The 15563-nt window shown below is 41.5% G+C and overlaps 1 protein-coding gene and 1 non-coding gene across 2 annotated transcripts in view; one reads left to right on the top strand and one right to left on the bottom strand.

The window, feature by feature from the left end:
* Positions 1–15563, top strand: part of mgat4b (alpha-1,3-mannosyl-glycoprotein 4-beta-N-acetylglucosaminyltransferase B) — a 41248-nt gene that overhangs the window by 13191 nt on the left and 12494 nt on the right. The window contains exons 3-5 of the mRNA XM_042339917.1: positions 9978–10157; positions 11556–11699; positions 12553–12686. Of these exons, the coding sequence (XP_042195851.1) occupies positions 9978–10157; positions 11556–11699; positions 12553–12686 (458 nt within the window). The remainder of the gene's footprint in view (positions 1–9977; positions 10158–11555; positions 11700–12552; positions 12687–15563) is intronic.
* On the bottom strand, positions 14228–14299 carry trnav-gac. Its single transcript has one exon. It is a non-coding gene; the product is annotated as a tRNA-Val (tRNA).

Here is a 15563-nt window from a genome sequence, read left to right as displayed (position 1 = left end):
CTGACCTCAATGATTGGAGACTGGTATCCAACATTCCTTTTGTTACTTGTTTTATTTCTATCCCACTCCCAGCAACAGCAAGCACTAAATAAAGAGGTGCCTGAATTTGCCAAGAACCAATATTAGTTATTGATCCAGGTACTGATGTAATACAACCCTAGAGCCAGCACCAATTTAGCCAAGCTGTGATTTTGATGCAGTATTGTTACTGCTGCGATATTAGACAAACTGAAAACGCAAGTAGAAAGGTTTGGTGGCTAACACACATAGTTCACCAAAGAGATTTGGCTTAAATGCAAAACGTCTCTTCTGTAGGAATTGTGCTGATTTGAAATGGATGGCTCCCAGTACATTTTAATGATTAATCATCTCGAGGCTTGCAGTCTTTATATACTTGATGGCTTTTGAGTATGTTCCTGCTCTGCTAATCTGGTATTGTGTTGTGTGAGGATTATATAAACTGACATGTCAGACTGTTCACTGTTGCCGATCATTAATCTTTTTTTCTGTAAGAGCATTCACGTGGGACACAGTAATGGGGTGAAGTTTTGAATTTCTCTTGTCTGTCTCTTTCCCCCACTCACGTTTTTGATCTTCTCTGCATTGCTGTAGGTCAGCCAGTGCTTCCTGGGTGGGTGGGGGCAGGGCAGTGAGGACAGATGGGAATGTTTGTTCACTAACTTCCACTTGGCTCGCAGCAGGAATGTAGAGTGGAGGAAAGAATGGTCATGGAATGTGGAGAATGGTGCTGACAGACCCAACTTGCTACAGTACTTCATTCATTCTTCCCAAAGCCAGTATAGTCCACAAATATACAGTCAATTCACTTTACAATCTATCCTGTGAAGCGCTTTGAGACGTCTAGAAGATGTGGATATACTGCAAAGTGAATTGACTGTATATTTTGTGAGCGATGTTACAATTGCTTATTGCTGAAGCTACTGTTATATGAATGAATGAGGTGTGATTTTCTATCTCTGTTGTCTGGATGGGCTGTGAATGTACTTACGATTCTAGCCATTACAAGTAACCTAGATTTACTTGAAGGTCACAATGAATCATTCTTGCTACAGCATCTACCTGCATGCCTGACCTGGAAATGTGCCGTGCTCACCTTTACTTCCTGTCGTGACATCCACTAGAAAACCTAAATAGCCTAATTTAATAATGAATGACTGAGAAAATGGAGGAGCTGGGTTTGTTAGTTGAAGAGATTGATTGATTTATTTGATGAAGCGCAGGTCAGGATACCAAATGTAGCAGATGGAGAGCTTTTCCTAACCAGCGATCTGTGTCACTAGAGACTTGAAGCAAATGCATTTGATTTCTAACCGCAGTGGAAGGTTGATGTGAGAGACAATCTGGAATGAACATACATCTTACATTGCCATTTGCAGTGATGGTGGTGGCTGATTTCAGCTTGTCTGTCTTTTGTGGGTTTACAGGTGACCGAGGCCTTGGGCAGGTCACCATGTCTAGCTGTAAAGCTGAGGAGCAGCTGCTCGCTTTAGACTACCAGACTGTTCAAACTCTTGCCAGTAACAGATCTGCCACTGGAAATTACAGATGGATTTTCAAGCCACAGCTCATTTCCCTGCAGATCTCAGGATGTGTACACATTGAAACATGCATATCCTGAGAATAATGAGACATAAACACAACATGCTGGTAATCCACAGCAAGTCAATTAGTATCTGAAACAGGGAGAGGTTTCATATAGTGAAAGGGCCACAACCAAAATGTGAGTCATTTTCAGATGCTGATTGCCTGCTGTGCATTGCTAGCATCTTACGTTATTTCTAATACTACTGTAGTCAGTGTTTTATTTGCCTAGGAATCTCACCTTCTGCAATATGGGATTATATTTTATAACCCATACAGGTAGGTACAGTGTATCCAGCAATCTCTACTTCAGTTTATCCTGCTGGGTGGTGGCTTGAACTTGGCATTCTGATAGTTTGATGTGTTTGCCCTACGTAGATACAGTGATTCCTCTCCAGGCCCCTCCACATGCTATTTTCTGTGGTACGTAGCAAATCATTTGTTTGGTGAGCTGTTGAAGTGATGTTTACTTTCCGTGGAAGTTTTATAGGCTTTGGTGCAGAAATCAATTTGGCAGCTTTCACCAGGTAACATAGTTAGAGCAGGGTTAATCCACAAATAATAATAATAATAATTCTTGCATTTGATGTAGCACTTATTACTTCTTTGAGATGTCTCAAAACGCTTCACAGAATATACAGTAAAGTGAATTGAGTATATTTTGTGGGCAAAATGCAGCAGCCAATTGAGCACAGCAGTGTACCACAAACAGTTGTGGATTGAGTGACCAAATTTTTAAAAAATATTTTAGGGATTATTAATTAAATGGTTACCTGGTAAGAGTGGTTTGAGTTAACTGGATTACACTCAGATCATTAAAGCAGTTGCTGGGATGATGCTATAATCTACTTTTTGAAGATTATGAGGCTTCTCTTTAACTACAATCAAATACTGATCATAAAGTTATAGATTGATAAACAAGAAGTTTTGGTACTTTTGTGAATAATGCTGCTGGTACTAAAAGTATGTAGTGAATTCCTGATAACTCGACCCTGTCTTAACTCGTCACTAAGTCGTATTTGCTGTAGCTATTCTGGCTGTATTTATATATTTATACGTACGCCTAACTCTCCACCCCAGATAATTTGTCACAGAGCCCTGTTCCCTCAGCTTTTGGCTTTCTGTTTCTGTAATGGAGAATTTTAAGTGGATTCACAGGAGAAAATGTGTTGCTAGTCTGGACCGTTGTTCTTTTGTTTCATGTTCAAACAGTTCAGGGAACAGAAAGGTTATTCACAGCGTTACCCATAGCTCAGAGAAGACTGTTAATGTCATTGCTTATCTCCGCTTTCAGAGCAATGCATACTTTAGCCAAGTTTTTCTGCTCTCTTTCCAAGTCACACTGAGCAGCTGTACATTAACCAGTTCTCTGTGCCATGGCATTGCATACAAATCTTCATTATCGAGGCCCGCAGCAGCCTTATCCTTGAACAATATTTACCACAGTCTGAAATGATCCTGAGGATTAAATCTGTTCTGTTCCTCAGGGACAGCTGGCACCAAGTTGGCAATCAATATAGAGAATTCCGGGTCTGTGTGAATGACTTGTTGACAGACCAGCCTGCAAACAGTATTTGGAAAATATTCTGGTGACTACTTTGTATTCAATCTTTACACAAATATTTGGAACTTAAAACATTGTGTCACCATTGCAATCTAGATATCGCCTCGCTTTGCTACAGATGCACATTGTATCATTTGAGTCCAGCCTTTGACCATAGTTGAGGATAAAGTGAACGTTTTAACCTGATGTGGGATTTCCCTTCAGGCTGTGCTCTGGGTGCTGTCCAGCTATTTGTTCGTCCACAGCAAGTAGTTGGACAGGGTAATTAACAGCATCAGCTCCAAAGCAATGAGACATTGTGCCGTTCAGCAACGTGCAGAACACGACGTCATTGTGTCAGCAGTGAAAGCCGCTCTTGTAAGCCTCAGTTCTTGTGACTGAAAGGAATGTTTGAGTTTGAGGCCGTGGGCACGGAGGCAGCTACTGGTGGAACATTCAGGCCTTTAAATAGCTGAACGTTTGAGCAGTAATTTACATGACAATTGAGCATGTGCTGTAAAGTCATGTTCTCGCTCCCCCTGCACATACACACACACAAACACACCTTGTTGGAATTTAAATCATCACAAACACCTATGCTGCTTTGTGACACTATGATTCTTCAACAGAACTCGAGCCAGTGACCTGGACAGTTTTCACTGTAGGATTATTTCTTCCAGCCATCTCCAGCCCAATCATTTCAGATGTGATACATGGTCAGATTAAACTTTCTTTCTCTCAGCCTCTGAGTGAGCAGTAGCTCAGTGCTAGCCCATGGCTGTTTATCTAGAGATTTGCTTATGTTTTTCTGCAGTAATATAGACGGTGCACCTTTCCTAAATTCAGACAGCTGTAGAGCATAGAAGGTAACTCAAGCCAACCAAGAAATAACTATCCTAAGTACCTGTTTCTGATGTATCATATCATTGCTCACTGAGTATGGTATAACCAATGAACTCTCGCTTCCTGTCTGTGCAGCAGCTGCTTTACACATGTCCATTTAGCCCTCAGACACCCTCCTGTCAGCTGAGCATCATATATGGGTTTGGTTTTGGACAGCGGAACTGTGAATTATAATTTAAACAGCAGGTGTTTGAAGGGGGAAAACAGTCTCGAGTAATGATCTTTGTAGAGTTATTAACCAGTGACTAGGTGAATTTGGCACAATCTGCACAAGACAAAATGAGGTGCAAACTGAGTTGGGCTGTTGAGAAAGAGTCCAACTGATTATGAAAAGCTACTTAAATACTGAGATTTGCGGGATATGAATTTATGTTTAAAGTTTGCTGTGCAAATTCCTGGATTGTGTGATTTGAACTTCAGTGTGTAATGGCGAATAATACAACACTTGGTGGGATAGTCAACCGTTCGGCACATGACTTCTTGGAAGGAACATATCTCTATTTGAAAAGAATCAGTGAAGCTTGGAAAGTGTGAGAACAACAATAAGATTATCTAGCCTGTCACATGCTTCAGAGAGTAGAAAGTGCAGCAACTTGGCTCAGAAGAAATAAGAACTTGTACTATTATAGCACCTTCTTGAAATGTCTGAAAGCGCTTCACCTAATTCCTGACAAGTGTAACGACTATATGAAGGCAACCATATTGCACACATTTAGATAACACAAATGATGAGCTGAGCAACCAAGTAATTTGTAGTCTTATTGGCCAGGAGGATAAACACTGGAGTGCGAGAGAGGGGCGTTGTGTGATTGTGGTGCATTTGACCCTGGCCAACTTGCAGACACAGACACAACATCTGTTGTCACAACAAAACTAAACTGTACAAAGCTTTGGATCAATGTCAGACTGGTTCTGCCCTGTGACTCATCAACTACAACCACTGAGAACTTGTTTTCGGCTTTGTAAAGTACAGAAGAAAAAGCTCTAATCCAAGTGCTACTGTCCTGAAGAGACGGGTTGTAAATGAAGGTCTAGAAGTGCAGGTTGTGTCAGTATAATTGTTTGAATAGATCTTTGTTTAACCTCCTGCTGTTCAGTGTTATGGAAGCCCTTGGGCCAGTCCTGCAGAGAGACACGGGGTCATTGAGAGCAAACCCAGCTTCCAGCAGCATTACGAAATTAGTTCCTCAACACTTACAAAAAAAACTATTTATTACAAATAAAGATCCTTGAATGTTTTAATAGTGTTTTGTAAGTAAGAATGATTGGTTAAGGGGAATACTATGCTTGTGTATTTTGTGAATGTTCACAATAGTTAATAAGTAGCCTAGCTAGCAAATATATGTGTTACATATTCTATTCTGACCTCCTTTCCAACTAGTTTTGTTCTGTCCTCTTGCTTTGTTGTTTTATCCCTCTTGTTTTAGTGAATTAGGTGACATTTGGATCATCCTCTGGATTGAAATGGAGAAACTGATTGATTGACTTGGTGGAAAAATACAATTGTCAGGTGTACTTTTCAGTTTAAGGTTATATTTTACTTCTGTGTCCATCTGGTTGGGATTCGATTGCTTCCTGAAACATTCCTGTAAAGCTCCACAGTGTCAGTGTCTTTGGAATGAGGGTATTCCTCCAGGCTGTGGGAGCTGGGGGATGGACACTGTACATGGTGTTTATCCGCTTCCCTCTTAAATGCTGTTATGGTCTTAGTCGCCAAAGCCACTTATGGCAAAGCATTCCAGGTTTTAATAGCCTTCTGTGGGGAAACATTCTACTAATCTTCCCCTTAAACTCATTCAGTGATAGTCTGAAGTCTGTGCCCATACACCCTGGTTACCACTTCACATCCGTGTTTACCTCCTTTGTTCAGTGGAAACCAACTGATCCTAATTTCATCAAATCAGGATCACTATAGACTCACAGCTCACTCTAAACGTCATTGCAAGAGATTTTCTTTAAATTAAATCTATAATCCTTTGTACATTTTCACTTACAAAAGCACAGTTTAAATGTAAAGATGATGACAGCAGGTACACTGTTAAATCACATATTGTGGTACTGTGAGAGATCTTAATTCTCAGATTGCACCGGTCACTGCATTCCTGATCCAATTTAGTCTATGTAACAGCAGGCTTGCTGTGATTAATAATCAGCGTGCTGAATGGTATCCTTGAATGCACTTGGTTCAAGTAGTTGCACAAGCTGGACAGTAAGCGCCTGCTGATCTTGGGCTGCCTGATGCTACCTGTTCAGGCTGTAACTCAGTTTATGTGTTCCTTTCCACAGAAATTGGAATTTCTGATTTCAATTCTAAAAACAGAAGATTACAGGGATTTGTGTCTCTTTAAAAGTAGATGCATGTTCTTTCATCTGAAAGATGGTATTACAACCAATTACAGTATTTCCATGTTCCATAGATATCAAAGCTCAATTCCATTATTTTTGTGTTGGGCATTCCCTGTCCTCATCCCCCAATGTTAGTAAAATCACTTCCCTGTGTGGAACTGAGAACCCTGGACAGAAAGAACTGAGGCTAGTCTGTGCTACAACGGCTGACCTTAACCAGCGCCCTGGAGCTTGTGAGGAGAGGAATTTAGCCATTTCCAAATCCTAATTCAGTCACTCGTGTGTGAAGATTTGGGAATAGACAGGCTCAGCCTCAGCTCTGATGGCCACAGAGGGTGATCAGCCTATGACAGTCAGGTTCCTGAATGCCGAATAAATAATGGCAACTTGGGAGTGTTGAAGGCCAGATGGGCCCTCATTAAAGGGTAAATTAGGGAAATCTATTGTAGATCAGCAGATGTTCACACCAATTTCTGCCATTAGTTTGAGTTATCACCGATAAAAGCCTAGTCAAATTCCACATTTATGTCTTCAGTGGAACGTCTTGTGTTATGAAAAAGCTAAGACATTGAATGTCTGCAAGAGAATACACTGGAGGGTAGGGGTGAGGAATGGGTGAGGTTCTGGTTAATATTTTTAGGAGCTCCATATATCCTGGAGAAGAGTCAATGTTCTCCCATTATTAAATTACTCAGTAGAAAATGGACCTAGAAATCGGACACCAGTTCGTCAAACATTGGGAGTAGGGGAAATGCTTTTGAGCTTCATTTGGTGTGCTAACAGCACTTCTCCAAATCGTATATATGCTTTCAAAGGCTTAGTTGACTGATTTAGAGGCAACGGGTCATGCCTTATGAATCTGCGGAGGGATTGCTTATTTAAGTTTGGTTTCCTCTGTTGTGGTAACCCGCTTCCCACCACCTGCCAACACAGATGGGCAGAATTCAGATTAATACTAACATTTTGTTGTTCACTTTTCATGGGGCAGTTATCCTCGTCAATTTTGCTATTTGACAGCGGAATCTCGGCTGGTAAATTCTTGCAGATTTGATGTCCCATTTACCTGGTTTTATTGACCGAGTTCCCAGTGCCTGTGACTAGCTTTCCCATTGTGGCCACAAAGGTCTCACAAACGGCCATTAATCTGGAAAATTGTTGGCCAGAATACTGAGAGAAACTAAGTACTAAGCCTCCATTATAAACAACAACTTGCATTTATGCAGCACCCCTCAATCAGAGTAGAATCCCAGAGTGCTTGAAACAAGTTCATGCTTGTTGACATCTGTCTGTTATAATTGTTTTTTTTTATTGTGCCTTCAGTTCCCATTGTGTCATGTAAATCTGTTAGGCATGACTGAAGTAGATACTATAGCTTGTTTTGTGTAAAATCCAGAGCCTGCCAAAGCAGCTGTAGTTTTTGCTCAGTAATTCTGGAATGCCTGAATGTTCTGCACCTGACCCTGAGATGAGATATGCCAGAGCCTCTCTGGCCAGTAAAAATATAATAATAATAATAATCCTTGCATTTGATATAGCGCTTTTCACGTCGGGAGGACGTCCCAAAGCGCTTCACAGAACACACTGTAAAGTGAATTGACTGTATATTTGTGGGCGAACGCGGCAGCCAATTGCGCACAGTCATGGATTGAAAATGACCAATTTATTATTGTTTTTGGTTTTGGAGGGATCATTATTATAATCAAATTACTATTGTACTTTTCAGTGTTCACAACCATTCAGTCCCACTATTCCTGTCCTCCCAAACTTCATTCTGCCATAAAATGATGTCCTCAGTATGACTGGAGTCCAGACTTCTCCATGAACTTCAGCAGGAAAATAAATGGAAGTGTCATGCTCTGTTAGATGGTGTAGATTGCAGGTTGCTCATTATTCTTCATTGCTAATGCAGAATGGAATAGCAGTGTTAGTGCTTAACTCTTGTAATGGACATGTGCTATCTTCATTAGCTGTGCTGAAGATGTTGTGTGTTGACTTACCCGTTCCACGCACTGCAAGTTTAGTCTTCGGAGTGCGACATCAGAATACACCTGTGCCATGGGATCACTTGTTGGAATACTATCCTGTTTAAAGTCATTCAACATGAACTGGCTGTTCATCTTCCCTCTCTGAGCTCAAATCCAACCCTTTCGCCCTCCCCGTTTTCTTGGTTTGGTTTGCCCATGTTAGTAGGTGGGATTGAGTCCTTTGGTATTTAGATATTTGAGCACCTGTTTTATTTCTGTCCCTGTTTCAACTTCTTTGAAGTGTTTTTACATTGGGATTATCATGTTTAGGAGTTAATTTCTGCCCCTCCTTTCTTTAGTTTTTCCCCACATCTCTCCTGAGAGTACTGACCTCCTGATTTTGGTTCCATGTCAGCTCCCTGGTGTCTCGACAAGTGACCATTGTGTTGAGCTGGGAAGGCGAGCAGGATGTTTGACTGTGTGGTATCTTAACATCCATGTGAGCACTGTCTAGCAGGGGACACTAGAAAATAATCAGAAGTGGTTAATTATTATTCACCTTTTTCTAGCCCAGAGGTACGGAAACAATTTGTCGTGTCCCAATTGGGTCCTGGTACTGTATTGAGTTGTGTTTGTATTCCCTGAGCTGTCACTGAAACCACCACCATTTGTTCAAATTTCTTTGCAAAGTGAAATTTGAGTGATAGCAGCAGCTTGAAACCTGTGTCACATGAATGGGTAGTGGGTGGTTGAAAGGACTGTGAAAGCGTAACATGGTGCTGGTGTAGAGACCAGTCATTGGACAAAGGGATCTTTATGAGCTGAACTTGCCACGCAGATCAAATGAGCAGCAGTGGTTTGATTGTAACATGGTTAATATTACAGTCTTAGGGATGTGGGCAAGAGCTAAAATTGGGGATAATAAAGTAAGTTAATTTAGGTAAGTAAGTTCAATTTAAAAAAAACAGACACATGTGGCACATGATCTAACAGATAGAATGACCTCCTCCTCCCCCTGGTCTATGTAAACGGGTCTGTAACTACATTTCTAATGACAAGACAATGATTTCAATGCAACATGGCCCTGTATCTAACCCAGGAGATTTGCTTCCACCTCTTGAGTGACCTTGGCTTGTTGAGTGATCCTGAGGAATGGCTAATTGGCATTGGCACACACTCCAGGTCTGCCTGCATAACAGCCTATGATACAAGCAGTTATTTTCAGATCGTTGATCCAATGTCAAATTGAGTCCTTAGTGTTGGCCATCTGCTTCTGTTTCTGTTTCCGGTGGATATGGAAGGACTCTCCACACTATTTACTAGCTGACTGGAATCCTCCTCCTGGTTGCCTTGGTCTATCATTTCCACTCATCCAAATTATTCCCAAAATTGGCTCCTCATTTCGTTGTTTCTGGGAGGATTAGCTGCTGTGTTTGCCTAAGCAATATTTGCTTAATTTCTAATTAATCTCCTTCCCCTTGCAATGTTTGGAAAGTGCTGTATAATTGTAAGCTGTCTATTTCTACTGGCACCAGAAGTTGTGGCCAAATGACATTGTTTACAAAATCACATTTGTATAGCGCCTTTCACCTCATATCGGGTGTGTGTGTTTTCTCCAGGAGATGTGGTGGATATATATCAACATGAATTTCTCGCACTTCGAGACCGACTGCGTGCAGCTGAGCAAGAAAATCTCAAACGTTCTAAAGAGCTGAACCTTGTCTTGGATGAGATAAAGCGAGCCATTGCCGAGAAACAAACGTTGAGGGACATTAACAGGACCTGGAGTAATCTATCAGGTACCTCAAGTTACACCTTATGCCAGCTGAAACCACAAGGTCAACATGTTAACAAAGCTGTGTTCATTTTGAAGGCTTTTTGAAGCTGCTGACCGCCATCAGTCAGTAAGGGTGATGTTTTGGGTGTGAAGGGTGAAGCTGAGTGTTAACCCATTTTCTATTTCACATGTGGAGGAACGTACTGTATGTTTTCATTCTCTGCAATGTTTCAGATCCACAGGGCTTTCAATTATCAAATATATAAATGTGTAGGGAACCGTTTATTTGAAGAGTGAAAGATGGTTTATTTTAACTACTATATTTGAAGAGAAATCAGTCCAAGGCAATACCACTCTCCCTGCGTCAATGTATGGATATCTCTTTGCTTGTGCCTTTTGTCTCTACTTGTCTGTAATGTTCGTTTCCCATCCACTGGGATTCTAACTATCTCATTTTTTTCCCCCTCTTATCTTTAATTTTCTTAATGAATTTTAATGAATCAGCTTCATTCCAGGCAACGTTTCCATCTAATTAGGCTCATAAAGTTCAAGTCTGGGATCTAATTATAAGCCATCCTGTTCTAGTCGACTGCAAATTCTCTTTAGATCAGTTTTAATCTTTCTCTATGGCGGGGAAGAGAGAAGAAATCTACACAAAATTAATTTACTAATGTTACTTCTTTCAAATAAATCTGCATTAGTGCTTTTAACAACTGACTGGAGTTTAAGACATTGCTGTAGAGATTTCCCGCACAACACACCTTCGTGAAATTGTGTAACTTCCCTAAAAACAAAGAACCTCAGGTTCAAATCCTTTATTTTAATGAAGAGAAAAGTCGCCTTTTTTTTATAGCGGGATATTTAAGAGATCCATACCTGATGGCCTCCAATATTAGAACCATGTTTATCTCAAGCATTTTGGGGTAGAAGGAAATGGACATTAGTTCCATGCTGCAAGCATGCTCGCATTTGGTTGATTGAGATGCGTGTCTTTTCAGTAGAAAGATTATCTTCAATCTTTAGTGTGATTTTTTTTCTGCTATTCCTCTTTTTTTCTCTCTTCCTCTCCATACACAGCAATTCACACTTTGACCGGTTCAATATAATAGGCATATTATGAATTATGAAATATTATGAAAGATTTAGTATCAAATCCTAGAGCTTAAAGCAGCATCCTGTCTCCTGGGGCCAGGGATTGGAATGTGTTTGCTTTTGAGCCAATTGGCTATGAATTTCAGTCTCGGTTTCTGGAACTGGGAACCAGAAAACATGAGTAATTGAGTTTTTTAGCCCTTATCATTCTCTCTGTCTCTCGCTCGCTCGCCATGGAAAAATGATTGTGATCCAGTCGTCCAGGTGATGATGCGATATGTTTTACTCCTTCCCTGGTTACTATGTCACTATCTTCCTCCCCTCCCAGATGAAACTAAACTGAAGCTATGGAACATCACCACCAGTAAGAATGTGCTGCAGCTTCCCAGCATCTTCCATCATCTTCCGCACTTACTTGCCAGAGAGAACAGTTTCCAGCCTTCTGTGTACCTGGGGCAGAGGAGAACTGGGGGTGAGCACTTTAGTTAGGTTCTTTTAATCACTCGTTTTCAAGTCCCTTCATGCTTTTGCACCTCCCTTACCTATCTGATCTGCTTACCCCCCACTCCACTACCCGTTGGCTCCCCTCGACTGGCTCCAGCCTCCTGTTTGTCCCTCTTCCCCTCCGCTCCATCATCGGTGCCCATGCCTTCAGCCACTATGCCCCAAAACTCTGGAACTCTCCCTCAGCCCCTCCGCCTTGCCCCTTCCTTACCTGTTTTCAAATCCCACCTTAAAATCTTGCTTTTTGATCTTATGGTCACCTCTCCCCTGGCTCGGTGTCAGACTCTGCCACTGTCAAGTGCTCCGGGATGCTACCCCGCATGAAGAACGCTATATAAATGCATGTTATTCCATGTTTTGTACATGTGGGATCAAATCCTATTTATGTTAAAATATTTGAAACTGAAATATAATGTTGCCTAAATCCTAATTCAGATCTTTCACTGGGCCCTCTGCAATGCCGAGCTCAGGAATGCAATTTAGCCTTCAGCTCCCTTCTCGACTCTCTACCCACTCCTCGCTTCCTCCCTTCCCTCCCCTCACTCTGACCCTGCTGGGGTCCCGACCCAACTGTCCAGCGCCCTGGGACGTCCTCCCGACGTGAAAGGCGCTCTTATCAATGCAATCTTCTTGTTGTTGCAATTTATGTGTGGATAGACTTTGTCTTGTGCCCACATGCAGGTGGTAGCTTGGAACTAATTCCTTTCTTATAGAAGGAAGGTTATGGGGGATTTTGTTTTGCATTGCATAATTCAGACTTCATCTACAAAGTCCTGGTTTCTTGATGTAATACCATTTTTGTCCTATTTTATTGTCCACAGTTTCGATAGTGATGGGAGTTCCCACTGTAAGGCGGGAAGTACACACTTACCTGGTTGACACCCTGAATTCCCTGATCTATGAGCTGTCTCCTGAGGAAAAAGAAGATTGCGTGATTGTTGTACTTATTGCAGAGGTGAGCAAGAGTCTACCTACATTAACACATCTCATCGGGTAACTAGCAATCTATCAGTGCTATAACAAAGCATTCACGCAGGGCGGTGCCTCGGAGTGCTTAAACAGCTTACATTATGCAGCATTTTTCGTGTAAAAGAAACATCTGAAAGCACCCTACATAGTGAGATTAAACAAAGTGAATGTTTTTGCTGGGATATTTACTTTCATAATAATCCAGATGTATGGCAATTGATTAGAGTTTTCAGGTAATTTGATTAAGAAGCAAATATAAACCAAGATAAGAATACATCCACATTGTGAAAACTACTTAAAGGAGGAGTTGGATTTGTATCAAATTTTATTAAAATTTTCAATCGTCAGCTGTGATTCTCAAACAGAAGTGGCTGCAAGGCCTTTCTTCTGTCTGTACACGTATCAGCAAATATTAACCATCACCATGCCTGCCAGCTGGGTCCATGGCTTTTATTGATGGAGTGTCTGGAGATTACTTAGTTTACTTAGTCAATCCTCCTTGTATACAAATGTGCTTGTTCACTGCTCAAATCTGCAAATCCTTAGAGATTGGCTGCCTTGCGTTTATGGGGCAGTAAAATAATAATCCTTGCATTTGATATAGTGCCTGTAACGTAGAACATTCCTTTGTCGATTGGCGGATCGCTTTCCTGGTGGTAACAATCCCTTTATAATTTTTTAAAAATGTGGTCACTCAATCCACAACTGTTTGTGGGTCACTGCTGTGCGCAATTGGCTGCTGCTTCACAACAATGTCTCACAAATAGTCATGAAGTGAGTAGCCGATTTTATCTGGCTGATTGTGGCCCAGAATAGTAGGAGAAAATCCTTTCTCTTTTTGATTAATGTCATGGGATCTTTAACAGATCTGAAACGGCAGTTTTGCATCTTATCTGAAGGATGGATGAGTATTTACTATTAGTGATGCTTCCGCTTAACACCACATTCCTTTCCTTTTCGCCATGCCCTTTAATATTCCTATTTCCCATGTATTTGTCCCCCTTTTAAACATCCTAATGCATTCAGCATCTAAGGTCCTTCTGAGGCTAAACATTGTATATTCACACAACAATCCGTGTTGATTTCACTTCTAATGTTGCTAACTCTAATTCTAAGCTTGTGTCCCATTGCTCTGGGTCCCTCTACTAATAACTTTTTAAACGAGAGAAAGTGAAGGCGAGAGATGGAAGTTAATGCGTCTGAGAGCTTCTAACTAGTTTATAGCAGCTTTCCTGCACCAATACAAGCAGAGCTACTAACACAAACCCATTGCAGGCAATGAGAGGGGTTTGTTTGACTGGAAGCAAAATCAATCAGACATTTAAAGGGAGATGGATAGATACAGAATTGATTGGGATGTTTAAAAAAACATGGATGGATAAATGCAGAATCAATAAATGTTTAAAGGATAGGTAGATACTTGGGGTTTAAGGATATTAAAGAGTATTGGCTTTCAAGAGGGAATGCATCTTCTCAGCACCTGATTGCTCTTTCTTGCATGTGGCGTAAGGAAACTTGCCTGAGGTTTTGCCCTGCCGGGAATCGAACCCAGATATCTCGCTTGTCAGGCGAGCGCTCTAACCACTGAGCTACAGGACTCCACCACGAGTTCATTTGGTCCCAAGCGCTCTGGTTCGCTACCCTGCATGAGGTAGCATATAAATGCAAGTTGTTATTGTCAGATCTGTCCCCACTGATCTGTGTTTCTGCACAGCATCATCACCTTGTGTCTAACCAGGAAACTGTTGCTAATGGTGTGTTGGAAAGTCTAAAGGCAAAGCAATGCTGGTAGGTTTGTACTTCCTTAGATTAGACCTGATCGTCAGGAAGATGCAATGTTGCCAGTGCAGAAGATTGACAAGTGTGAACCAGGCCCACGTCTCTGGTTGGCTAGTCTGGATTAGTTGCTGTAGGACGTGCAGAGGACGAAACGGCAAGAAAACCTGCAGCTTTATAGGCCTGGCTTTGGATCTGCTCCATAAGAAATTGCTGTGAAGTGTAATAAGATTGATTATGAAGGAAATGATTGTGTTCTGCACCCAGTCTCTGTGGTGTTGTAGCACATGTGGGGCTGCTTTACTCCAGTGCCTGCTCCCAGTAACCTGCGGCACAGTTACAATCTACCATCATCAAAATGCTTCTTGTTAGCGATGAAACCTTAACTAATGAATATTAAAATTCAGCAGGTATCTCAATAGAGGATGGAGGATTACGAGTCCCCAGGCCAGTGGAGAAGAATATCTGTGTTGCAGTGTTGGGAGCTGTCAAATCACAATTTTACATTTGCTGAAATAACAACAACAAATTTCATTTGTATAGCACCTTTCAAGTTGGGAGGACGTCCACCAGAGGCAGAGGGGCAGTCTTGAGCTCCATGTGATGTATTTATGTTGTATGAATGCTGCTTTCCCATAAAGAGTATTGACATTATTTATCAAAGTTTATTTTCTTAAACACATTTAGCCACCATTAGCCTAGATTGACTGGTTTATGCTTTGACAAGATGGTTACTGAAATTGACATGCTGATTGGGTCCCAGTATATTTGTGCATGTGGTGGATAGGTCAGGGATATCCTGCCATTGTCACTGTCACAGGAAATGCTGAGCAGTGTCCTGTCAGAGGGCAGCAGTCAGCCAGCTGTTAATCTGTGAGGAAAACTGTCTGTCTGGCTTTGTACTCCATCATAACAAGCCAGTGGTCACCGAAAGCATTTCTGTGTAATATTGAGGCTTCAGTACTGTACAATATACATATACATGAGATTCAGGATCCGATAATGAGAGCCCAGGCTTGTGAGAGAGGCCCATGGCTACATGGAAAGTCTCCATTGGCACCAGAAAGCATGGAGTGGGCGAGGGCCA

The sequence above is a fragment of the Callorhinchus milii genome, unplaced genomic scaffold (assembly GCF_018977255.1).
Source record: "Callorhinchus milii isolate IMCB2004 unplaced genomic scaffold, IMCB_Cmil_1.0 Scaffold13, whole genome shotgun sequence".
NCBI classification, from domain to species: domain Eukaryota; kingdom Metazoa; phylum Chordata; class Chondrichthyes; order Chimaeriformes; family Callorhinchidae; genus Callorhinchus; species Callorhinchus milii.
The sequence above is the reverse complement of the archived record's forward strand: the minus strand, read 5'-3'. Positions and strand labels throughout refer to the sequence as shown.